Source organism: Schistocerca gregaria, chromosome 4 (genome assembly GCF_023897955.1).
Source record: "Schistocerca gregaria isolate iqSchGreg1 chromosome 4, iqSchGreg1.2, whole genome shotgun sequence".
Classification (NCBI taxonomy): Eukaryota; Metazoa; Arthropoda; class Insecta; order Orthoptera; family Acrididae; genus Schistocerca; species Schistocerca gregaria.
Genome location: NC_064923.1, coordinates 520,316,942 through 520,343,603, shown reverse-complemented (window position 1 = coordinate 520,343,603; position 26,662 = coordinate 520,316,942). Strand labels below are relative to the sequence as shown.

General features: G+C 39.8%; 1 protein-coding gene across 2 annotated transcripts in view; it reads left to right on the top strand.

Moving 5' to 3' along the window:
* Nucleotides 1-26,662, top strand: part of LOC126268237 (DNA-directed RNA polymerases I and III subunit RPAC1) — a 188,190-nt gene that overhangs the window by 113,329 nt on the left and 48,199 nt on the right. For both annotated transcript variants that reach the window (XM_049973891.1, XM_049973890.1), the window contains one exon: nucleotides 6,136-6,268. In XM_049973891.1, the coding sequence (XP_049829848.1) occupies nucleotides 6,136-6,268 (133 nt within the window). The remainder of the gene's footprint in view (nucleotides 1-6,135; nucleotides 6,269-26,662) is intronic.

Here is a 26,662-nt window from a genome sequence, read left to right as displayed (position 1 = left end):
CTAGTTTTTCTAGTACATATTGCGGATTGTTTCAAAACAGAAAAGTTTTGTAGTCCATTCCAGAGCATATTAGTCCATAGTATAAGAGGATAGTGTGTCCTGTTTGGCTCTCCACTACACAACTTACAGCATGTAAGATACTCAGAGCTTTATCTGTTTTCATAAGAATACAAACAATGTGTTCACTCCAGGATAGTCTGCTGTCCAGAAAAACGCTGATACCTTTGCTGTTGTTTGTATATTAAATCTAAAAGATCCCAGACTTATCATATTCATTGGGTATGTTTGGTGTTATTGTCTAAAGAAAAATACAGAAGATTTTGAATGTAACAAATCGAAACCATTCCTCAAGGTCCTTTCAGGTAGCAGATAAGCTGATATTCATCCATCAGCAACACAGTTCCAGGCTGATACATCTATTCTACTATACAAAGAAAACACATTGCTTAACATTGTTACCAAAAATCTCTAAAGTTATTGACCAGTTTACTTCAAAGTTTTACACGATACTGTAATAAACATTTGGACGGATATAGGCTGATACGGAAAAGATGTCAGCAAAAATTTCTTCCATATCGACTGCAAGAAGTAAAATGCTCTGCTGTGTAAATGAATGGCTTTAGTTTCTTTCTCGCAGTCAGTTTTAACTAAGATATCAGGGTATTTAAAGCATTAGACAAATCGTTTTTCTCGTATATATTCCTTCTCCTTATTTATAATTTTTAAAACACATTTTATACTCGGTTATGTGTTTTGTTTGCTTTCTCGCAGCTAGTTTTGCCAGAAACAGGAAAGTTGTATTAATGGCTTATGATTAGAATACTACAATGGAATCTCAATCATCTGAAATTTTGTAATCCTACCGGTTCACAAAATAGAACTCTGTGAAATACTGTCATTGAAGCAACTATCCTCACAGATCCAGCAGCAGAAGAGGCATCTCATACCCATTTATTTTAAGTGACTTCTTTTCCCAATCAAGGTTTCATTTGCTATAACAGTATGCAAGGATGGGGGGGGGGGGGTGAGGGGGGGAAGCAGACATGGACAGAGAGGGGGGGGAGGAGGAGATGGACAGAGAGGAAGGAGGTGAAGGAGATTAGGACGTTTGTCCATTTCCCATACATACACTCCAAGGTAGGAAAGAGAGGGGGGAGGGGGGGGGGAAGAGATGATTTACCACAAAGGACTTAACCGAATGGGATAGATATCCATAGATGAGATGTATATGTACAGACAAACAAATGAGTATAGTTTCAGAAATGTAGCATGATTCATTCAACAGAAAGTGATTCACAAATGGAGCAAGTCAGTAATGTGTCGGTCCTCCTGTGGCCCTTGCGCAAGCAGTTATTCAGCTTGGCATTGATTGATAGAATTGTTGGCTGTCCTCCTGAGGGATATCAAGTCATATTTTGTCCAGTTCGTGCATTAGATCATCAAAATCCCAAGGTGATTTGAGGGTCCTGCTCATAATGCTCCCAACGTTCTCAGTTGTTTAGAGATATGGTAACGTTGCTGGCTGAGGTAGGGTTAACAAGCTTGAAGACAAGCACTAGAAAGTCTCACCTTGTGTGGATGGGCATTATCTTGCTGAAGTATAAGCCCAGGATTGCTTTCCATGGAGCACAAAAAAAAAAAAAAGACATACAACATCGTCAACGTGTCGCTGTTCTGTAAGGGTGCCATGGATGACAACCAAGGGGTCTTGCTATGAAATTAAATGATATCCCAGACCATCCTGGTGTTGGGCCGTATGGCAGGCGACAGTCAGGTTGATATCCCGCCACTGTCCAGTGTATCTCCAGACACATCTTCCCTGGTCAAAGGAGCTCAATTGGAAGCTTGACTCATCACTTATGATAACACTTCCCCAGTCAATGAGGTTGCTGGCTCTATTTGTCTGCCATCACTGTAAATGGGCTTGTTGGTGTACATACATCAATAGTACTTGACACAAGAGGCACTGTGAGCTCAGTCCCCGTTCTATGAGCTGCTTGTTAATGGTGACTGTGCTTACTGAAGCACCAGTTGCACGTTGGATTGATGATAATGATGAATCTCTGCCTCTGAGTGAGTACCTCTCAGGCAATCACTCGCTCCCCTAATTCTGTCGTCTCTCTGTAGATCAACAGCTTCATTCTTGGCACTGTGTACAGGCATGGTTCACCCGTTTCTGACAGCATTGTCAAATAGTGTTCTCGCTCCTATTTAAACATCGAGCAATTTTCTGATTACTCTAACTTTAAGACCACCTACATGTCCTTTCTCAAATACTGACATGTGTGTATATTATTCATGCACCTGTCTTTGAGGCATAGGTACTGTCCAACTGAGTAAATGGAAAGAAATTCATGAAGAATCCATGCCCCTGCTTATGTATGTGTCACCTGTCAGAGTCAGATCTAGACGTATCAGGGGTCCCATATCACTCCAACTGCACACGCCTTCATCATTACAGAGCCTCCAGCTTGAACAGTTCCCTGCTGACAAGCAGGGTCCATGGATTAATGAGGTTGTTTCCATATCTGTATACATCCATCCTCTTGATACAATTTGAAACAAGACTCGTCCGGCCAGACAACATGTTTCCAGTCAACAACAGTCTAATGTCGGTGTTGACGAGCCCAGGCAACATGTAAAGCTTTGTGTCTTGCAGTCATCAAGGGTATGCAAGTGGCCCTTCGGCTCTGAAAGCCTGTATCGATGATGTTTCATTGAATGGTTCACACCGTGGTACTTGTTAATGGGCCAGCATTGAAATCTGCAGCAATTTGCAGAACGGTTGCACATGTGTCACATTGTACGATTTTCTTCAGTCTTCATCATACTGTTCTTGCAGGATCTTTTTCCGGCCACAGCTATGTGAGAGATTTGATATTTTACCGGTTCCTTGATATTCATGATACACTCGTGAAATGGTCATACAGGAAAATCCCAACTTTATCACTACCTCGGAGGTGCTCTGTCCCATCACTCTTGTGCCGACTATAACACCAAGTTCAAACTCACTCAAATCTTGATAACCTGCCATTGTAGCAGCAGTAACCGATTAACAACTGCACGAGACACTTGTTGTCTGGTATAAGTGTTGCCGAATGCAGTCCTGTATCTGCCTGTTTACATATCTCTGTATTTCAATACCCATGCCTGTACTAGTTTCTTTGGTGCTTCAGTGTAGAAGAAATGGAATTTATGCGCCTGCACACCTGAAATTTAATGTAGCATTCATTGCTTCGGGAAGATGAGAAGAGATATGTTTCTATTCGTCAGTGGACAATGACGCTCTTCATCTTTCCCCCTCAACACCAACATGGAAGTGAAACTTCCTGGCAGATTAAAACTGTGTGCCCGACCAAGACTCGAACTCGGGACCTTTGCCTTTCGCGGGCAAGTGCTCTACCATCTGAGCTACCGAAGCACGACTCACACCCGCTACTCACAGCTTTACTTCTGCCAGTATCTCGTCTCCTACCTTCCAAACTTCGAGTTCGAGTCTCGGTCGGGCACACAGTTTTAATCTGCCAGGAAGTTTCATATCAGCGCACACTCCACTGCAGAGTGAAAATCTCATTCTGACCAACATGGAAGTATTTGCTGCAATAGGATATGTGCCATATTGAATAACAGTATGCCCCCTATACCTGCCCGCAAATAACAACATTGTTTCTGAGACTCTCAGTGGTTTTATTAAGCTGCTCACCCTTTCATTCATGCTTTGCAGGGATCTCTGTGCATTTAATGTGTCGTGGGAATCTATAACCATCTGTCCCTTGGGTCAAGTTGTTGAGAATCTCATCTGTTCAGAAGCATTACACCTCCTTAACACAGGACAGAGCACGCCATTCACCACAGATATGCACTATTCTCTGTCATGGATCCAACCATACTCTCTCTCTTGCCCTTACCAATGCTGCTCAGTAGCCAATGGTTGGTGATCTGCAGTCCAGTGACCTCTTCCCCATGTGGATGCATCTGAAGAATAAAAAGTACCAGGTAGTAAGACACCAAAGTGCATTAAGCCAACTAGACGATGTGCAGTTGATTGGCTGTATTGGAGCACGGAGATAGTGTCCAGGAACAGATGGATCCATCAAACTGATGATGCAGACTTTTCCAAAGTCTTTGTTGCATCTGTGAAGACTGCTTGTGCCTTGATGGAATGAAGACTGCCACTCTGCAATCAGGGTCAATCAGGTGGCATTGCGCAGGTTCATGTGCTAACCTACTGCAGAAACCCGCACAGCTCTTTTGATGTCAATGGCACTGGCACTGGCACTGTATTATGAAGTATATGAAGAAGAGATCGTGGTAGGAATTCCTGAACACATTTTACTGATACCAGTGACTGAGTTTAATTTGTACAGCACTTAAGATGATCACCATGTGATCGAAAATTGATTCTGTTATCAATAAAACATCAATATTACAGCCAACGCTGACCATCCTTTCAATTTAACGTATATGATCGTTGTGTACACAGAACCCCATGGAGTCGCCAATCAACATTTTACTGTTTTACCAGCTCAGCACAATTATGGGGAGCCATCGGAAGAATTTCTGGAATTCAAGGTGGGCCACTTACAGCAGCCGTAGTGAATTAGGGATATCTCCAGACAACGCCCAGAGACTTCACCCAGGCAGTGGCAGAGCATTTTGCCAAAACTGTTTGTAATGCAAGCCTAAATTCAGCAACATGTTGATATCACTATCTGAACCTTGCAAGGACTGTTGAGATTTCAAGTCCAATAATGCCAAGTCCTATAACTACCCCTTTTCCATGTGAGAGCTAGATTCAGCACTGTCTGAGGCTCGTGATACTGCACCCAGTCAAAACAAAATGAAGCCCAGAATTGTGTGGCAACTTGGAGAAAAATCCTTCTAGCACTTTTTAATACAATATGGCAGACAGGACAATGTCCCAGTTCATGAAGGGAGGCTGTATTGGTTCCTTTCTTCAAAACAGAGAAGGACTAAACGTCTCTGAATTGTTATTGAAACACAACATGAATTAACTGGTTAGGAAAGACCTTGAGGCGAATTGTTAACCATTGTTTGGTCTATCCATTAGAGACCTGACAACTACTTAGCTGCCCTCAGTGTGGATCTTGGTGGTGTGTATTACACTGTCAACAAACTGAACCTGATAGATGGGGCTATGCAGCACTATATTTTACGACCTTTTAAATGAGCACCAGTACTATATAGATACATTTACAACCAGGTCTAAACGATAGGACTCCCTTGGCTGCTGTGTTGTGTTCTCTGGTCATGTCCTCAAGCTCCATCTATCTAAAGAAATCACTATGGTGCAAATTTTACGTGGTCTTGGGGGCTATGGAACAGATGAGGTGTGCTGTGACTGCCAAATTCCTCATCTGCACCATCTCCCTGAGTGCGCTTCACTCTCTTCAAAGCATTCAGATAAAATAGTCTAGAATACTCAGGACACACTCCTCTGCCTACAAAGTCTGCTGGGCATGTGGGTATTAAGGGAAAAGATGTAGCAGCCAAGGAGGTGCGTAGTGTTAATGAGGTAGCCCAGTGCGCTGGCCTCTTGTATGCTGTCACCTTACTGTTTAGATATAGAGCTATGCCTGGCAGAAAACGTGAATAGCTGGAAGAGATCAAATGCAGTTAGTAAAGTCAACAACATGGCGGTGGTGTAGCTCCCAACAACATGGCGGTGGTGTAGCTCCTCCCAGCCACAGATGAGATAAGGTGTTTCTCACTTGGCTTCACATGGGACACAGCCACATGATGCATGGCTTCTTGCTCCAGCGTGAAGGCCCTCTAGTATGCAATGCTTGTGACATGCAGATTGCAGTTTGTCATGTTTTAGTTGACTGTGTTTCACACACACACACTTACTTGTTTCATGTGCATTTATCTTGTTTTGTGTGGACTTATATTGTTGTGTATAAAATTGTGGCTTGCTCTTGTTATTTACCTTGTTTTAGTGGAAGTGAAACGCTGTCGGTGGATGACCCTTCTGTTAGCTTTGTGATTTGCTGATGAGTTCACTTGATCTTATCATCATATCTAGAACTTTACTGTACAATCAAATCAATCAGATTAATTATATTTATGTAGCTGCAAAGACTTTCACTTTTTAATTGGCCTTTCACATTTTAGGTTCCAAGTATGGCAATTGAAAAGGTTTTTGTATACAACAATACAAGTATTATCCAGGATGAAGTTTTGGCCCATAGATTAGGACTGATTCCATTAAAAGCAGATCCACGTTTATTTGAATACAGACAAAAAGGTTAGTAAATTTATTACTTTTGTAATTAATGTTTATTTGATGTTTTCTATAAATTTTACATTATATGGAATGACGAAAGGAGAAAAGTTAACCATATGCTATGTGATGTTTTAATTTATTACTTATTTACTAATGACCCAATTTACAACACAGTTAGCAGATAGTATCCACATATATCACTGAATTTACTTGCAAGAGACATGAGTGCATAAACATTGGGATGTGTGGAGAACTTACTTATGCCACTGAATTTACTTGCAAAATTATATCAGTGTATGACAAATAGTTCAGGAGATATGATTGCATGGAGCACAAATTATACAGACTAATCCAGTGTTTTATAATAAGAGCACTTAGCAACTTCCAACAATCACCAAGTGTAATTTCAGACCTTTTCTAAAGTTTTTCTGGATAATGTCAAATTTTAACACATGAATTCACTTGTAAAGTAACCAGATGTTTGCAATTGTTTTATACATGGGAATTCTATTCTTTAAAGTCTCAGAGGCTACTGGTAATCACTAAGCAACTCTGCATTACTGCTAGGTATCCAAATAACTATCCACTTGCTGTCACATCTTGCAGTAAACTAATAAAATGCAAGAAGCCACTACTACAAGCTCATAAACGTATATTGCCAGATTCTCTTCCCCTCTCTCTCCTCCTCTCTCTCCCCCTCTCTCCCCCTCTCTCTCACTCTCTCTCCCTCTCTCTCCCCCCCCCCTATCTCCCCCTCCCTCCCTCGCCTCCCCCTCCCTCCCCATAACTTTCTTCAGATCATAGTTCAAAAAATAATTGATTAATTCAATCATTATGAAATCTACTTCCAGAATTTAAGAGTAATTTTCTTCAACAGGTGGTTTCACCAAGATTCTGTATTGTTTTGAGCATAAGTTTTATCTTTGCTTCCATTTTGAACATATAACTAGTTTTATACATGTAACCAGACTGAAAATTTTGTATAGATTTGAGTTATTGTAGTACACACCTACAGTACAAAGCACCCTTCAACATTAAAACAAACTAATAGCTACATATCAGATTCTCCAATATTTCGTGTCTCAGGTTAATGTCATTGTTGCTTCAGTAGTGATCACCCTTCTGCTTTAATCATCCATTATACTGCCTACCTCGGTTGAAAGTATGACCACCACACCTGCCGCTGCCACCACCACCACCACCACCACCACCAAGTGCCTTTTGGTGTTTTCATGATCAAGCAAGGTTGTGCACCCATATGTGAAATGCTCATTCTGTGTTGAATACCATACCCCTTTCTGCTATAACAACAATAACATCGGTCCTAGTATAGTGGATTGGGAGCTCATTTTTTATGCTTGTAAACCGTGCAATCCAAACTATTATCTCGTTACTGTATCCTCTAGGTGATCTTATTGCTTTGAGCCTTTTAACAGTCTTCTTTGTTCAAGCAGATGCTTTTTCATCTGATTGATATATTTTTACATATTTGTTTTTAATCGCACTTGTGAATACTGTCACAATTTATCTGACCCATCTTGCATTGATGCACATAATGGCGTACGTTGAATACCCCGTAGTTATCTGCTAAGAAAGTACAGTTCCAATGCCTAAACAATGTGTTATGCTCTTCTTTAATAGTATCTGTGAGCAGCCATCAAACCATTCCAGCTGGTTGCTTTGAGGGCACAGAATTAGAATAAATATAATTTATCTATTTTCTCGTAAATCTTAGAGGTGCGAAGAAACTTTTTGTACCCTTGTCCTCTATAAATGATCATTCATGTGTACAACTAATTTTATCATAATTTTAATAATAATTAAATGGGACAAAAACTGTTGTTTACATGTAGATGACATTCTATGCATGATCAGGTGTTTGTTTTGTATTTTTATTACTCATTTGAGGTACCCCTCGGGTAACGTGCAGCATATTGAGTTAGGCAGTAGGAATTTCCATGTCACACCAGGTTCTGCTTGGAGCTACGAACACCATACCAATTACCAAGGAAAACTTTAAGAGTACTCTGTTTCTGTGTAAAACCCAGGATGAGCCATTTAACAATATAAATGAAGAACAAAGAAATTTTATGTACAACTTTTACTGTGATGTTGTAGGAGCTTAGGTTCTTTTCAAACCACATATCTGTACTGACATGTATTAAAAGTTCATCACTATTTAAAAATGATAGAAGTTATTTACAGCAGATAATAATAATAAGAATAATAATAAAAGATAAGATAATACTCATGTATTATTGTTTAAGAAGAGTTTTACTATTGTAAATGTTGTAAAGTGAAGTTGCAATAATTGCAGAAACAAGATAACGAAAGAAGACCAAATTTAATAAATGTTACAGGGTTTTTAATTTCAAAAATCGGGAAAGTAAAAGCAATATATTTAAAAACAAATACCGATCATTTTCATTTTGTCTCCTATCTTGGCAGATATTCACCTTTCACTGCATATATTACTAATTGCCTTTTTTCCAAGGTAAACTTTGAAATTAAATATGCTTAGGTAAAAACTTAATTGAAAGTCCTGTTGTACTAGCATCATCCTGATGATGATTACTAACTACTGAAATAGGAAACTGTAATAAAGGCTTCCATTTCAGGCGATAGTGGTACAACATGATTTTCAGAGTTTTTTTACAGGTGTCTATCAGAACAATTTCACCATAGCTTTACACCAACATTGGCTACAAACATTCCTTGTTTATAATATTGTCACTGGATACTAAATTATTATGTATAACCTAAGCTGTAGGAAATAATCAGTTATGTCACAGTGTGATGTACTTCGGGCAAGTGAGAGACTTGTTGTTTACTCTTAGGACCTTGTTTCTTTGACATGTTGTGTTGTATGTTCTGTGACTATGAAATAAAGTGTTGTTAGACTGCTAATCGCTGCTCTACTGTGATTCACAATGTAAGAATTTGGTGCCGAAACCCGGAAGACAATGAATTTTCAAGTAATACCGTGGTGGGCAAGGAACTGACAAGTTTTTGTGGTGGTTAATGCCTTCCAAAGTTGGACTAGTTCCATATTCGTGGTGTGGAATGTTTTCGCATTATCTGTATAAATCTTGTGGGGTAGTCCGCGTCTTCCGGCGAATCGCTGAAGTGCCATAAGAAACTTGTCCGTTGACAAGTCTGTACAGAGTTCGAGGTGTACAATTCGTGTGGTAGCACATGTGAAAAGAGTGATATATGACTTGTGCGTTTCCTTCCGCACTTTGATAAATAGTGGGCCAGCAAAGTCTATTCCGATTACAGCAAATGGTTTAGCAGGCGAAGCTCGTTCAGGTGGCAGCGGTGCTTCGATCTGTTGCCCTCGTGGATTCTTCAAGATCTTGCATGCGAGGCATGAGAGTAGGATTCTTTTGATGGCCTGACGAGCTCTAAGGATCCAAAATTCGGTTTGCAGTTTGGATAGTACAGAACGAACACCAAAGTGTTGGAGACTGATGTCTCTCGGATAACCAATCGTGTGAAGTGGTGGGAACCGTCAAGGAGTACAGGATGTTTTTGTTCCCTATTTAGGCTAGTGCACTGCAGTCGACCTCCTAGACGTATCAGTCCATCTTCTACGAAAGGATTGTATCGTGCGAATTTTTACTCTTCTGGCACTGGTAAGTTATTCTGAGGTGTATTTAATTCGCTGGGGAAGGAATCTCTTTGGCCCACTCCAATCCATACATTTTGGCAGCTGATAATTTGGTGGCTGTAAGTTCTGAAGATTTATTCTTCTGACAAATGTTGTGTAGGAAGCGGAGAGTCCATGCTGTGATACGAATGAGCATCCAGTATGAGCTGAATTTAAGTAAGTTCAAAAGGCTGGTTGGCGTAGATATCGACTAGACTTGGCTCTGTGTTTTCTTCCTCTTTTCTTCGGGAGGAAGTCGTACCATCATTAGAGTATCGTTTGGCCAGCATTCAGGAGGGCATGTAAGCCAAGGCAACCCATGCCACCAAATATCCAGAGAATTCATTTGGTAGCCGAGGAGACCACATGAGAGGTGGTCAGCAGGATTGTCTGGTCCTGAGCAGTGTTTCCATTGCGTGGGAGTCGTGTGTGTTTGTATCTCAGTTACACAATTACAAACGAAGGTCTTCCACCTGTTAGGATCACAGCAAATCCAACTTAGTGTTATTGTCGAATCCGTCCACAATATTGCATGGCGATTTTAATGTCTGTTGTGCGGCAAAAGTAACACAATAGTCTAGTCCCAACTACTGCTGCTAAAAGTTCGAGTCAAGGCAATGTCACCTTCTTCATAGGAGCAAGTCTGTTCTTGCTACAGGCTAAATGGGTTATGACATCATCATCTAAGACATCCACACTTCATGTAAATGCGAAATCTAAAAGATCGATTCCAAAGGCTACCAGCATAAAGGAACCATTCTGCTTCATTTGTGAATCTTGCAGTCATTGGGTGCAAGACTGTAAGAAGATTGTGCACATTAACGATCAAATAGATAAATTGAAACTAGCAAACAGATGCTTTCTTTGTCTTCAACGTGGGCACAAAATATCAAATTGCAAAAAGAAAGAAAAGGCTTGGCGTGTTAACTGTAAAAGACTGCATCATAAGTCCATTTGTGAGGAATTAGGAGTCCTGGGGGTCAGACATATGTTACTTCCTGGGGAAAGGTATCTGTCATTCCCCACGGATACACGTACCTTCAGACAGCTCAAGTATGCGTCTCAGGACCTACACGATTGAGCAGGACAGCGCAATGTCTACTGGACCCAGGTAGTCAGTCCAGCTACGTAACTAAATGGCTGATTGATGATCTGAAACTGCAAACGGTAGACCGACAAGAACTAACCGCTTGTGCCTTTGAATTAAACCCTACACACCCATGCCACCGCAGGCTTGTTCAGTTTAATATGAAGGGGATTTGGCAGAAGTCTTCAGTGCCACTTACTGCCTTTGAAAGTAGTCATGTTATTTCTCACCAGTCTTCAGTTACACAAATTATAAAGAGTTTACCAGATGCCCATAAGATTACGCTAGCAGACCCAAAAACCGATTCAACAGAAGATCTTCCTGTGGAGATTCTTGTAGGAGGCGATATTTATTGGAAGATAGTGAAGCACAATTCACCCGTATGCATCTGTGACAGCTTAGTGTTTGTTCCTTCTCTGTTTGGCTGTATACTTAAAGGTAACAAGTCACAAGCCTGTGTGCATGCAACTGTGGTAAATTTTGCTCAGACTGACTGATCTCCTCTGCACTCGGACAATGATTTCAGATGCTTTTGGGTCTTGGAAACTATAGGGATAACTGCCAATCAGGATCTACCTGTGAACAACAAGGATACGAGACTTCTTGAAGTGTTTAGAGCATCTTTCTCTATAAAGGATCATCGAGCAGTGGCTACACTTCCCAAAAGACAACATACAGTGCTTTCGAGTAACAGACCGATCGCAGAAAACGATTCAAGCACCTGAGGGAAAGATTTCATTGTCAAGAGACCTTTAAGCAAATGTATTTCGATCTTATGCTAGTCTACATTACAAAGGGGCAAGTAGAGGTCACTCCCACCCCACTCTCAGGAAAGGAGCTATTTTATCTCCCTCATCATGCAGTGAGGAAGGAGAAATACGGAACCACTAAGTGGAGAATAGTGTTTGACACTTCATCTCACGAAAACAATGCTCCTTCTCTGAATGAGATATTAGATGGGGCTTATGGAAATGAGATATTAGAAGCAGGACCGAACCTATTACCAGAGATTCTAGAAATTTTACTGCATTTCAGATTTGCAGGCACAAAGATAAATACTGGCGCCAAAACCTCTGCGTCAGTAAAAAAGAAAAAAAAGGTGGAAGACGGGCCGAATTTCGACTACTGCATTTTTATACATTACCCATTAAAGTAAATACAAATTCCTTATTGTTCATCTTCGAGTGTTGCAGCATTTCAGTGTACTACGAAAATCCGACTGGCAAGACTGGGATATTTGTCAATATGGCCAACTCTACGTTCTGAATTTTTTCCTACCTGCGCGAAGAGGTGGTTGCTAATAGGAACTTTTATGAATTGTGAACCACATGCAGTATTCTCTTCACCGTAAGAATAATACGGATATAAACATTTTGCCATGTATTCTTTCATGTTTGCTGCTATCTCGTTTAAATTCTGTCTGCCTTATAAACTACAAAACTAGAGTGAGACAACAGCTAATGCGGAAGAATATACATATCATGTTATGTGTATATTCGTATTATTGTTATGTGTAATAGTGATACAATCAGAAATGAAGCACGACAATTGACTAGATTTTTAAATCTAAGATGACTCTAATTTCTGTGCAGAATGTAATATACTAAAGAGGCGTCTGCAAAGATTTTCAAACTGAGAAAAATTCTCGCTAAACTCTCGTTCAGAACACATTCTATCATACTCACTCTATTATTTGGTTCTTGTTGTTCATTATCAAAGAAAGCAGCAATGTAAGTAACAACAAATAACAGTCTCTTGCCATTGTTTCGCTAATGAGACGATTCCATTCAAAAAATTGTAAGCGTCGGTAGCCAGCACAAAAGCAAGCCATGCCGCGAGCGGCAACAGGCCATAAACACACATTGTCAGAATGTGACAAACAATGCATGGCACAGTACAGTAATGCATCTTCAGCTTACAATGACGTCAACACCTATAACAAAGAGAACAGCACTTATCAGATCAAAGAAAAATAAGCAATCAATTCAAACCAGACAAAGCACGTGAAAAAGGAAGGGTACCCGTATAAATATGGGTGGAGTGCCTGACGCATAGCAATAGCTACCTGGTATAGCTTAACTGCTAAGCTTTTGACTCGAACCAAACTACTGTAGCTGTATCATGATTCATTCGACCTAAATCGTGTCTCATATTACAGTGGACCAACTTTGGATTTGGAGGTGCGTCGTAAAACTTTTCTCTCCCCTTGAATTTCGAGTCTCAAATTTCAGGTGCGGCCTAGATATGGGGAAATTTTTTTCCTTGATTTCGAGTCTCATTTTTCAGGTGCGGCTTAGATTCGAGTGTGGCTTAGATTCGAATAAATACGGTATATACTATGAACTTGTAACCCTAATGAAATTGAACAGTCTCTCACTTGTCCGTAGTACATCACTCTGTAGCAAGTTATAATCGAATTGCTCATTGTGAAAGACAGAAGGTCATGATAGTTTGTCTCCTTTCATTTTAATTAATTGAATTAATGAATATATGTACATTTTAATGCATTTTTATCTAAATAGGGAAGCGCTAGGGCAGTTATGATGTTTAATAAAGTGGGTTGAGAGAGAGCGTACTGCTTGTTTCAGTATCTCATTGCACTGAGTAATTAGGAGTGACAGGTCTTTCTTTCCGACCGAGCGAGGTGGCGCAGTGGTTAGCACAATGGACTCGCATTCGGGAGGACGACGGTTCAGTTCCATCTCCAGCCATCCTGATTTAGGTTTTCCGTGATTTCCCTAAATCGTTTCAGGCAAATGCCGGGATGGTTCCTTTGAAAGGGCACAGCCAGTTTCCTTCTCAGTCCTTCCCTAACCCGAGCTTGCGCTCCGTCTCTAATGACCTCGTTGTCGACGGGTCGTTAAACACTAACCACCACCACCTCTTTCTTTCTGTTCTCTGAAAGTTTGTGGTCTGTTTCTGTTGTCACTGTGTGGACTTGTGCGAGGGCTAGTCACTTCTCACACCTCACAGGAGAGGCTTGCGGAAGGCCCTCGGTGACGGGGAGTCATCATGCCACGAGCAGTATCCTGCTGTTAATGCACTCCAGTATATTGTTCCTAATGCTTTTTACAAATTTCAGACTTTATCACCCGATGGGACGGTACTTTGGAAATTGTTGGCTGATGGGGTAGAAACTTTCTTACACTGATGGGTGCTTGATAGTGTGCCATCAGTGCAGATAATGTATTTTTTGAGATGTTTGGGTATTTGTGCCAATTGATTTCCCACACACTCTGAAAATAAGCACCATGATTTGGAATCAGATACTGACATCAGAAGACATACTTGGGGCTTCAATAACTTTTGGCAGCAACCCACACTATTGGAGGAGTGATCATTGCCTGTCTCACGGAGGAAAGCTGTGTTGTGCTGGTATTTGATTATGCCATTGACTTGGTGAAATCTTGCCACATGCAATTAGATTGATTTTTATGTGCTCCATGTGGAGAGTTTTTGGAAAAAGTGGGTTCCAGTTCGCCTGGGGCAATGTGGTATGAAGATAAGAGAGTTTGCTTAGGTCCAGCAATAGAGTCGGAGTCCAGTGTTTGAATCTGAACGTGACTGCCCAGGTCGCAGACTTGTAGATTTTGCAGTACTGAGCACGGGGTTCAGTCATGGTGGGCACCTGTCTGTAGTCAGCATCTTTGCAGCTCCAGCACTTAGGGAATTTTCTGTAGTGATATAATTACATTTTCTTTGAGAAGTTTTAGTTTTCAACTTCTGTTATTTTCCATATTGCTTTACACCTTCTTTGGGATGTTCTTTTGATTTGCAGTAACAGTTGTTCAATTAATGCATGTAGCACAATCTTACAGTTCAGTCGTTCACAATCACTGTCGCTTAAGATAGTCAGATAGCACTAATGCTTATACTCACAGAGTGAGGCAGTGCGTAGAGAATCTCAATTATTCATACTGACCTTGCCAATTGACCTTTACTATTTGCATACTAATTGTGATTTATAGGTGTATTATTGGATATGGGTGGTTGTTATTATTATTATTATTATTATTAAGCTGAAACAACATACTCCATGCACATTTCTTTGACAATAAATCATTCATTTCAGTGAATAAGCCTTCTCATTTCAATAGAAAATACAGCTTGTTCATATGATGTTTTATGGTCTTTTTCTGTGGGATAATTTATTAATTTATCACAAATTGTCAACTTGGGATTCACTACTAGGGTCAAATAGTAGTAATATGTATTCAGATAGTCCATTGTGCACAGACATCAGTATTGTATCTTAATGCTGGTTCCATGTCGGGGTGATTCTGGTGCAGAAATTAACCATATGTAATTCCCACATTACCATACCACCTTGGCATCTTCTAGCTGTTCATGATGACTATTAATACTTATTTAATAATGTTTTATGGTGATGGTGTACCTGCAGAACTTGATATCTCAATACCAAAGAGAGAGAGAGAGAGAGAGAGAGAGAGAGAGAGAGAGACCGACCAAGCGAGGTGGCGCAGTGGTTCGACACTGGACTCGCATTCGGGAGGACGGCGGTTCAATCCCGCGTCCGGCCATCCTGATTTAGGTTTTCCGTGATTTCCCTAAATCACTCCAGGCAAATGCCGCGATGGTTCCTCTGAAAGGGCACGGCCGATTTCCTTCACGATCCTTCCCTAATCTGATGAGACCGATGACCACGCTGTCTGGTCTCCTTCCCCAAACCAACCAACAAAAAAGAGATCTGAATGTCACAGTACAAGTAAGTGGAAAAATCGGAGTACACATTTAAAATTGACTTCTTTTCTTTGAGTGTGTAGTAAAATATTTCATGCAACCTGAATTAATATACATGAAGCTTCTATTGCATACAGAGTCTGGATATTAAATGTATTTTTCACTCATGATTGCACATAACATAATTTTTTGAACAAGGAAAACACAATTATTGATGATTTGATATTTTATCTCTTTTTCTCTTGACCATTCATTTCATTTTGACCAGAGACATCTTCAGTCAACTGACCTTAAAGCTGTGCCTGCTACTGGACAGGGAGGTGCTTTATAGTGACCATAATTGTGACTCTGATTCCAAGAACCTTTGAGTCAACCATGAGAGAGAAAATGTGCGTTAGTCTCTTATCATTGTCCAGATATATTATAGAAATCATTACATCATACTAATTGTGAATCTTCAAGTCCAGAATGAAATTTCCACTGTGCAGGGGAGTGCACATGGATATGAAACTTGCTGGCCGATTAAAACTGTGTGCCAGACCAAGAATCGAACTTGGGACCTTTAAATATTAAATTGTTTTTTATGTGCATGACATAGATATCTGTTTGTATTCTGTGGCGAGGAGACCTTTTGGAAATAGGTTTTGAGCTTTGTGAAACATGTTTCATCACACTCTACTTGCGCTCTATCCCCTTTTCGTATGTACCCCGTTCCACCCTCCTGAAACCACACTTGTATCACAGTCCTATCACTATTATACTTGACATTACTTTGCATGCTATGTGTTTCCTTCATCTTTTTCAACATCTTCCCCCTATACTTATTTTTCTCAAAATGTTGCCTGTGGACCTTCTACATTGCTCCCTGCATTAATGCTTGCTATCTTCCATCATGAATACATGTATGTTCCTCATTCACATGACCTCTCATCTCCTGTCCTGCTCCTCCTCCTCCCATTCCTACACACCTTCCGTTACCCCACAACCCATCCCAGCCAAGATACCTACTTGCTCTAGTTAAAAGTTAACTGCAGCATCAGGTGTGTGTGAGGGAGTGGGGGCTACCAATTCACAGTTCAATACTCTTATTCAGTGAATAGTAATCTAGCCCCTTATATATACAATACATGATTGTAAAATGAGGGACAATTCTCATGCACAGAAATTGATGATTGAATGTAGACATCACATATTTCATTGTTTGTATAAGGAATGCATATCATGAGCTGCTGACTGTGTCTGACCCTTAAATAATTTCACACGATAGACACATATTCAGTGCTGCATAATGCTATATTGTTCATTGGCAGAACATGCCTCACTTTTGTTGGTGGTGGTAACCTGTATTGGTGACAAAGTACTTTCCTGCCCACTATTTTTTTCCAAATGTTTTTCAGTCATTTTACTTGACTTTTAAACCACTACTTTTGATTTTACTTTTTGCCTTAAAATATCAATGATTAACCCATATTTTGTTTCACAAGATAACTGAGAAATTTGAGGAGCATAGAGAGAGGGCATTCATTTCAGACACATGCACTGTTGCCATAATAATAATCATCATCATCATTCGACATATACTGCTGGATAAAGACATCCACAAGGCCACCCCATGCATTACTGGCTCCAATTTATGACAACTATGGGAGTTCTAGGACATTAAATGTGCTGGTACAGAAAAATTAGATTGTGACTCATTCTAAAACTGGGATTGTAAATGTTTAGTTCACACTTTTCAGAAAAATGAGAAATTTTTTCATACATCCAACTTGCTGTTTTCTTCAGAAAATAAAAATCTTGAAGCAAATCATGTACTCTTTGAAACTTGAATGAAATTTCCTCACTTCATTCATTGTGACTGTCTGTCTGTCACTTCTGACTTAAGTTTTGAAGTGGTACCAGTCTTCCCTGTGGTTGTTTATTGCAGGAAATATTGCATAAATTAAATATGAAAATGCTAGATTTGGTAATCCTCTTCCAACTGGGACTCTTTGCCCTTCTGCCAGGTTACCTTACCTGGTTTTTGGCTGCAAACTCCCTGACTCTACGGTTCATTAATCATACTGCCCACTTAGTAATTAGCAACAGGGAATGAAATGTGAAAAATTTAGTAAAATAACTGCAAAAAGTGCCCACATATCAATCACAATGCAACATTTTCATTTGTTGAACATAATTCCTGCACACCAATATTTGTCCTTATACTTTCCTTTTGTGAATGTGTAGCCTTTCACACTGCCCAACAGTTTAATATAGTATGAACTTCTCTTAGATTCACAATCAACCAGGTTGTGTGATATTTTGGTAGAATGGAATAATTTACACCGATGGAGTCGTGTGTGACTAGGTTACAAATATTTACACATAAAAAGAAGTAAGAGGTCTTCTGGTCAACTAATTATGTTTTGTGAGGTAAGGACTTCCTCTTCAGACACCTTCATAATTAAATTAGCTGTCCTGGTGATGGTTGGCAGCACATTGGCTATTTTGGTATTTTGATCATAATTTGCATCGAACAGGAAGAAAGGAAACTGCAACATGAATCCAAATAATTCTGTCATTGTGAGATTGAAGTATGCTTCATTGAGACTTAGGGCCAAGTGTATAAAGCATTTGACCTTAGATTAACATAGAAAATTATCTCAGATCAAGCTTAACTCAGAAATATGGGTTGTATAAATGTTAATCCCAGATTATATCACCTTGAAGTAGGATCAACTTTGATTGCCAAAAATTCTTGTGTCAAAGTCAGGTCCAAATGTAATCATCAGTTTACAATGAAGTGATATTGCACAACAATGGTTTTGTTTTGTGGAATACAAATTGAAATAATAAAGAAATTGCTATTAAAACTTAAATATGTAACTATGCTACTCCCACATTAATGAAGCCCGACTCCCCTCCCCCCTCAATATGGTTGGGTTAAGGGAGTTACCATTTATGCATATAATGAGTGCAGATAATAATTTATCTCATAACAATTCATGGAGACGTTCTGCAATTTCTGTAATTAATTTTGAGGCATTTTATAGACATTCGACAACAGAGCAAGAAAGGAAAATTAGAAATATTTGTCATGAACAATTGGGCATGTTGATATTGACAACAGCCGTCCAGAGTGGCTGAGCAGTTCTAGGCGCTACAGTCCAGAGCCGCGCGACCGCTACGGTCACAGTTTGAATCCTGCCTCGGGCATGGATGTGTGTGATGTCCTTAGGTTAGTTAGGTTTAAGTAGTTCTAAGTTCTAGGGGACTGATGACCTCAGAAGTTAAGTCCCATAGTGCTCAGAGCCATTTCAACCATTTGGTATTGACAACAGCCAATAATGATTGAACATCTCTTATAAATGTGCTCTCTCGGCTCTAGTAGCAATTACTATACAACATGTATTAATTTTTGAACTCCTGAACAAGTGACTAAACAGCTGTGGTAGCTGCATGAGCACTGATGAGCAGAGGAGAAATAAGCACTTACACACAGGTTTTTTAGCAAGTTCTTATTTATCAAGCACATTTTGTACAAATGATTGGGTAGCTCAAAGCTTGTGTTTTGGTCTCTCATATGAAGGAACCCTAGTTCAAATCCAGCCCAATTCTAGGATTTTTTTTCAATTTGCTACTACTTTCTCTGCTGTATTGGCCATAAAGATAATAATAACAATCCTGCATTCTGAAACCATGTCACTCTTTCCATTTTCCAAGTATTCTGGGCCACGGCAAAGGACAGCATTCTGTGTGCAAGAAGCTGTGAATTGTGATGTGTTATCTCCTGTCATGTACTTTGCATAAGTTTGCTTGATTTGATGTGTCTGCTGAGGACTAAGGTGGAAAAGAAAACTATGCACCTGTTAGAACTAAGGCTGAGGGAGTATGAATCTGCTGAAACGATGAAAAGTAACTAGCCACTGACTACAATATGTATGCCACTTTTAACATTCATATTTCATGCTTCAGGAAGTTTCAGATGATGGTTGGCGATTTGTTCAAACAATGTAGTAACAGTTTGCAGAGTCGTCCTCAAGGAATTGGGCTGCATTGCTTTACTGTAGAAAGAATTCATCACAATACTTATGGAAGGAAATAACATGATCAAAATACAGCATGGTTTTCATAAAATATCACATTTTCCTGATATTTTAGGCACTGTGGACTGTACCCACATCCCCATCATATCTCCTGGTGGCAAAGGTGCAGAGATATTTAGTAATCATCACTGGTGGTTTACGTTAAATGTACAAACAATTTCAGGTGCTAAGCTTAATCACAGCATATTAAAATGTACAAAAGCATCACACACAACTTCCAGAAGAAATCTTTCTATGAAGAAAACCCAGAACCAACAGAAAATGAAGCTAACATGAGTTACAATGCAATGAGTGCAGAATTCACAAATGAAGTATTTACAAAAAGAAGAAGAAGAAGAAGAAGTTACTGATACACCTTTTCCTTGATGGTCATAGTGTCTTTATCAGTTTTCTTGCATTCCATAGTGTCATTATATTGGCTCAACACAATTTCAAGCAAAAAATCTTTTTGTATACGGAGAAGTTCGAAAATTGGTTCTTTTTCTGTTTACTTCCTCCATCCTCGTAACACAACACTTTTGATAATAAATACTGTGTATCTACAATGTACGATTAATGTCTGCATTCAAAGTGGGATAATCGCTGATAGCCGATTTCTGCGGTGTTCCCAAGCATGTTTCTTGCTATCATAGATCAACGATCAACACTGAACCTCCTTTGTTGGATCCAGGTCAGTGTTATACAATAGAGCGGAACAATAGAGCAGAGCCCTGAAGAGAGGTCAATTTCTGAGCTAACATCAATAGTTGATTATAAAATCGGCCCCCTTTGTGTGTGTGTGTGTGTGTGTGTGTGTGTGTGTGTGTGTGTGTGTGTGTGTGTGTCAGATACAACAGTCTATGATGTGAGCTGCTTTGACCTAGATGTAGGTTCTGAAAGTGCTTGACAAGAAGTGCTTAATTCTGTATTAAGTGCTGGCATTTGTCAATGAATGGACTAAACATACTTGTTGAGTACATTACTAGAGCAAACATTGTTGCCCTGCTGTTGTAGATGATGAGATAGTGTTACAGTTTCTTTGTCCATGAATTAATTAATAATTTTCAGTGACATGGAACGAGTCAAGGTATACATTAACATAAAACAAGGATTTCATAGAGACATACTATATACTGTATTAACAAATTATCATTATACAGCTTAATGCTATTCACACTTATGCTTTCTAAGTTTAACTGAGTAGAGTAGTAAGAAAACTGGTATTTTTAAAAAAGCTGATGCCTCCTCAGTTTTACTTCAGAGCTACTGTTTATCTGCTGTTTGTAGCTTTATTAAATGACATTTTTCAAATAAAATATCTTCTTACATCTATAAATACTGAATACTATTTACAGTACATTAAATTTATCACTCAACTTTATAACAAACACTACTATTTGCCATGTAGCTAACATAACTTTTCACTCCTTGACCATAGGTTTTGAGATAACTTATAGGAGGATTTGCTAATGAGGTATTTTATAATTATCTTTTGAATTGGTACTGATTCACAACTTCTTGCTTTATGTTAGATTGGAGCTTGTCGAATACCTCTGCACCTGAGTACATACTTCCCTTTGAACCCTAAAAAGGAAACAAATACTACATGTAATTTATTTTTGTGTCATGTATTGTAATTGTGCAAACCACAGTTCAGTCGAGGCTGATTTTTACTGTCGACAACAAAAACCATTAAGGAGTGATTATATTGGAATGTGAGTGTAAGAATCCAAAGAACTTTAAAAACCTTTTGCAAGCTGTACAGTCTTCACTGCTGAATGAGCACTTTATTTACTTTAAGTGCATTGCCTCACCTCAAAAAGTAATCCCATAACACGACATTGATTGAAAATTTGCTAAATAAACCAACACTCCTGTCTTAAGGCTAAGGAGAGATGTTTTGAAAGACATGACACAATGAACTTCGTTCTTGATTAGTTCAACCATATGTCAACTCCATTTTAACTAATTATTTTGCCATACATCAAGGAATTTTACACTGTTTGTTTCATTTAGTGTATAATCATTACTTTATATTTCTTGTGCTGACAGGTCATTATTACTTATGACTCTCTGTGAAACTATGCCTTAAATTTTTAGCTGTGAAACACTTGTAGATTTCTCCTGTCATCATATAACTGTGTCCGTTGAAGTTGAGTTCAGACTCTTGATTAGTGTGCTTGTACCATCAGGCAACAAAACTGTTTTTGACCTGCCCTACAGAGTGATCGGAGACTCATTTGTGTATGTTAGTAACAGCAGTGGACCCAGTACCAAACCTTGTGTTAGTTCACATGTATGTTCCTCCATTCTGATGCTATTGCCACACCCGGGATAACCATGTGTTAATGAGACCCTCTGCTTTCTGTTATGAAGCTGAAATTTCATCAAGCTAAAGGAACACCATTGGTGCCACAACATTTTAGTTTACTGAGTAGAATTTTGTGATCACAGTCAAAGGGTTTGGCAAGGGGGCAAAGTATACCAGCAGGATAATTTTTCTTTTTTAGCTCTGCTAGCTCTTCATTTGTCAGGCCTGGTATTGCTTTCTACTATGTGCCTTGTGTTAGCCACACTGAAAAGCAGGTAACAAGTTCTATTGAGTTAAATAAGTCAATATTCTATCACAGGCCACTTTTTTGGACACTTTTGAAAAGAGGGGAAAGATTCATATAGGTCTTCAGTTGGAGGTGGTTTGCTTATCTTCAGTTTTGTAAGTGGTTGTAGTTACAGCTTATTTAAGTCTGTCAGGATATATGCCCCAAGTCATTGATTACAAAGATAGCTTAAGAGGAATTCTATCAAGTCAGCATAAGATTTTACTATTATATTACACACACCTTTGTAGCCATCTGAGCTACTACTTTTTAGTTAACTGATGAATTCTGTGGTTTCCTTAAAGGTTATATTTTTGAAACAAATGTCTTTTGGTGGTGTATGCAGTGTCTACACAAGTAAATCTAATGATTTGGTGTTGGTAAATAATTTACGAGTAAAGGATAGCACTCGCTGAATAGCAGAAATATTGGAGTCGTTAAGAGGCACACACGAAAGGGCGAAAATGTTACTATTTTTTGGAAGTAATCCTTTGGCAAACTAAGTACAAAGACACCCCCACCTATCCACATGCACACGCACACACATTGCCAGCTTGACATACAGTGCTGGGATTGCATTTTGACGGGTGCCCTGGGGTGGGGGTTATGTCAGGTGGGGTGGCATGGGCAGAAGGAGAAAGAGGCAGGAAGCCGGAGGAGGGATTGCGGACAGGTAGCTAGCAAATCAGTAGGAGACAGCAGGTGTGCGGACTAGCAATGGGGGATGGGGAGAGAGAGTTGTGGCGAGTACATGGGCTATGCATGCCACACACAGCCACTGAAGCCATTGAGGTGCAGTATGCAATGAAAATGAAGTGGAAGTGTGGATTGGGAGGGGTGACTGGACAGAGGAGGAGGAAACTGTTGGATTGAGACTGTGGGGGCAGTGGGTGAGCAGAGACTGGGGTAGGAGGATTACAGGAGCAAACAAAGATTTCCAAGGATAACTACCATCTATATAGTTCAGAAAAGCCGGTGCTGAGGGGAAGGATCCAGATGACACGAGTTGTATAGCAGTCATTCAACTTCAGCACAATATGCTCAGCAGTGCGTTGTTCCAATGGGTGGTTAACACTGTTCCTCGCCACAGTTTTGCGATGGACTTTCCTTCTAGTGGATAGCTTTTAGGTGCTCGTGCCCACATAAAATGCTGTGTGGAACTTAACAACAGAGCTAATATGACAAGGCTGTTTTCGCAGATGGCCCTGCCCCTGATGGGATAGGATAAGCCCATGACAGGACTGGAGTAAGATGTGCTATGTGGATGTATCAGGCAGGTCTTCCTCCTGGATCTTTCACAGGGAAATGATAGTGGGCTTGGCATAGAAATGGGCTAGGATAATTTGTAAGTTGGGAGGGTGATGGAATACCGCTTCAGGAAGGGTCGAAAGATTGTGGTTATGTTGTCCCTCATTTCTGTCTATGATGACATTAATCAATGTTTTGGCGTAGGGTATAGTTCAGTTGCTTCAATTCAGGATGATATTGGGTGATGAGGAGGCCACTTCTTTGCAGCTGATTCTTGTGGTTGGTGGGATAGTTAACATTCTGCCAGAACTATCCTTACTATGTCATTGCAGTCTTCTAATGTCTTCTTCATCCTTGGAGCCAGGAGACTTTTAAACTTGTTGTGCTGTGATGGATCTTGGCCTCAGTAATGCAGCCACTATGCTGTTCATAGCAGCTTATCTGCATTCCTATTTTCTTATTCATTGTTGGTCCTACTCCTGCATTACTCCTGTCCAATTTTTGTGTTGATGATCTGAGCAGAAGTACTGTACTTCCTGTCACCACACTTCGCCAGTCCCCACTCTATCAAACTTCAACCCATCTATTCCTTTTTTTCTAATTATCTAACCCATCTGCCCAATTAAGGGATCTAACATTCCACAATTCAACCTGTAGAACACCAGTTTTGGTTTTTATGATGACAACAGCCTCCTGATTAGTCCCAATCCAGAGATCCAAATAGACAACTAGTTTACTTCCAGAATATTTTACCCAATAGTGTGCCATCATCATTAAGCCTTACAGCAGAGCTGAGACCTCTTGAAAAAAAGTGCTAGTTATATTTTTCCCTTGCTTTCAGCCATTTTAAATAAGGTAAATCATGCAAAAAGATAAATCACAGGCCTTAATGATTTTATACATCATTTCTGTATGACATAGCTAAAATATGATCGTCTACCTTGTGCTTTCTAATGGTGGTTATAGTACTTGCTGTTACAAAACATTAAATTTAGTCTATCGTAGTGTACTTATTACAGGTAAACTGTATTGCAACTACAAAACAATTTTAAAACATTATTAACTTTGAATGCTCGCTCTCTCTCTCTCTCTCTCTCTCTCTCTCTCTCTCTCTCTCTCTCTCTCTCTCTCTCTCTCTCTGCAAATGCACACATATACACTCACTAAAACTCACTGAAGAAAAGTATGGCCCCTCACTGAGAAAACCCTTTCTATTTGCATTCATGGAAACCTCCTTATATATTGATGACTAGGAATCTTATTCTGTTAGTTGTCATTATGCATGTGAAATATGTCAGTGTGGTTGACCCAAGGATGATGATGTCTAAACTTCATAGTTAGGTTGGATGTGATAAAGATTTTAGAAAGTAATGTGGTTCTTACATGTATTGAGAACGGAATGTACCCTTGGAGTGCTCTATTACCAAATTACCAGTAAACCCTTGATTCTTTAAAGACTCGAACTTCTGTGTATAAAACAGCTTCTGAAGCCTGATTACTTTACAAATGAGTTAATGTGCTAAATGTATGACATTAAGCATGTAAGCAAGAAAAAGTTTAGAAAAGGTTTGAAATTATTCTTATAGTTTGTTCGAAGTCAGTCAGTGGTCTAATTATGAAACACTGGATGAACATAGTCTGGTAATTTGCACTCCATTGTAAGCAAAAGCAAGTTCTTCGTGCATTTAGCTGTTTATGACATCATATCTCCTGAACTGAGTGTCATACAATGATATACACAATAAGCCGAAACATTATGACCATTGCCCACTGCGAAATTGGATACCGTCTGTTTGGTGGCTGATATGTGTTGCAGTAACAAAAGTATGTAAGCAGAACAGACACAGACGGAGGATCACTCTAGTGAAGATATGGGCCACAAATGGGGCAATCCATTGAGATAAGAGGTTTTGACAAAGGGAAGATTATTATTGTGCTGAACCTGTGAACAAGTATCTCGAAAATGGTGAAGCTGGTCAAATGTTCATGTGCTCCTATTGTGAGCATCTATGGAAAGGGATAGGAGGACAGTGCAACTACCACTAGGCGCTAAATGGTTCTACATCCATGACTCTTCACAGAATGTGGAGAGCGGAGGCTTGTTTTCTCTGTAAAGTAGTATAGATGGTGATGTTTGGCATCTCTGCCGAAAGAGCACAATGCTGGTGCACGCACAAGTGTTTCAGAGCACACAGCTAATCATACATCATTGAACATGGAGCTCCACACCAGACCACGCCTACATGTTCACATATTGACCCAACGACATCATCAGTTATGATTGCAGAGGGCATGGGAACATCAAGATTTGACTGTCAATCAATGGAAACGTATTGGCTCTTCAGCTCAGTCACATTTTTGCTACACTAAGCTATGGTCATCTCCACTAGTGCCGTCGTCATGGTGAATGGCAGCTCAAAACGTGCAGCGCGCTACAGACACAGCTGGTGGGATCAATATTATGCTGTGGGAGAATTTCTCCTCTGCTTGCATGGGACGTGTGGTAGTAATTGAAGACATGCTGTCAGCTGCAAACCACCTGCATCCTTTCATGCTGGATGTCTTCCCCAACAGCATTGTCATCTTTCAACAGTGAAACTGCCCATGTCCTGGAGCCAGAAATCTGCTGCAGTGGGGTGAGGAGCGTTATAGTGAATGCATGCTGATGTTTGCGCGACCAGAGTCGCCTAATATGAATCTTATGAAACCCAACTGGGTCGCTATCGGGCACCATCACTGTGCACACAAGTCAGTGGCCTGTTATTCATGTGAATTACATGACCTCTGTGAGGACATCTAATGCCACTTACCTCCACAAACCTACCAACATGGTGTGGTATCCCTGATATGCAGAATCATTGATGTATTTCATTCCAAAGATGGGCCGACAAACTATGAAACAGGTGGTCATGATTTTTGGCTCATCAGTGTAATTTTGCAGCTGCTGTACATTCAATGGTATATGTAGATACTGCCTGCAGTGTATGTTTTTAAGTAATAAATTAGAACTTCATGTCTCGTGCTGAAGTTTTACTGCATGAGCAGTGAAAATGTATCAAGCGATACAGT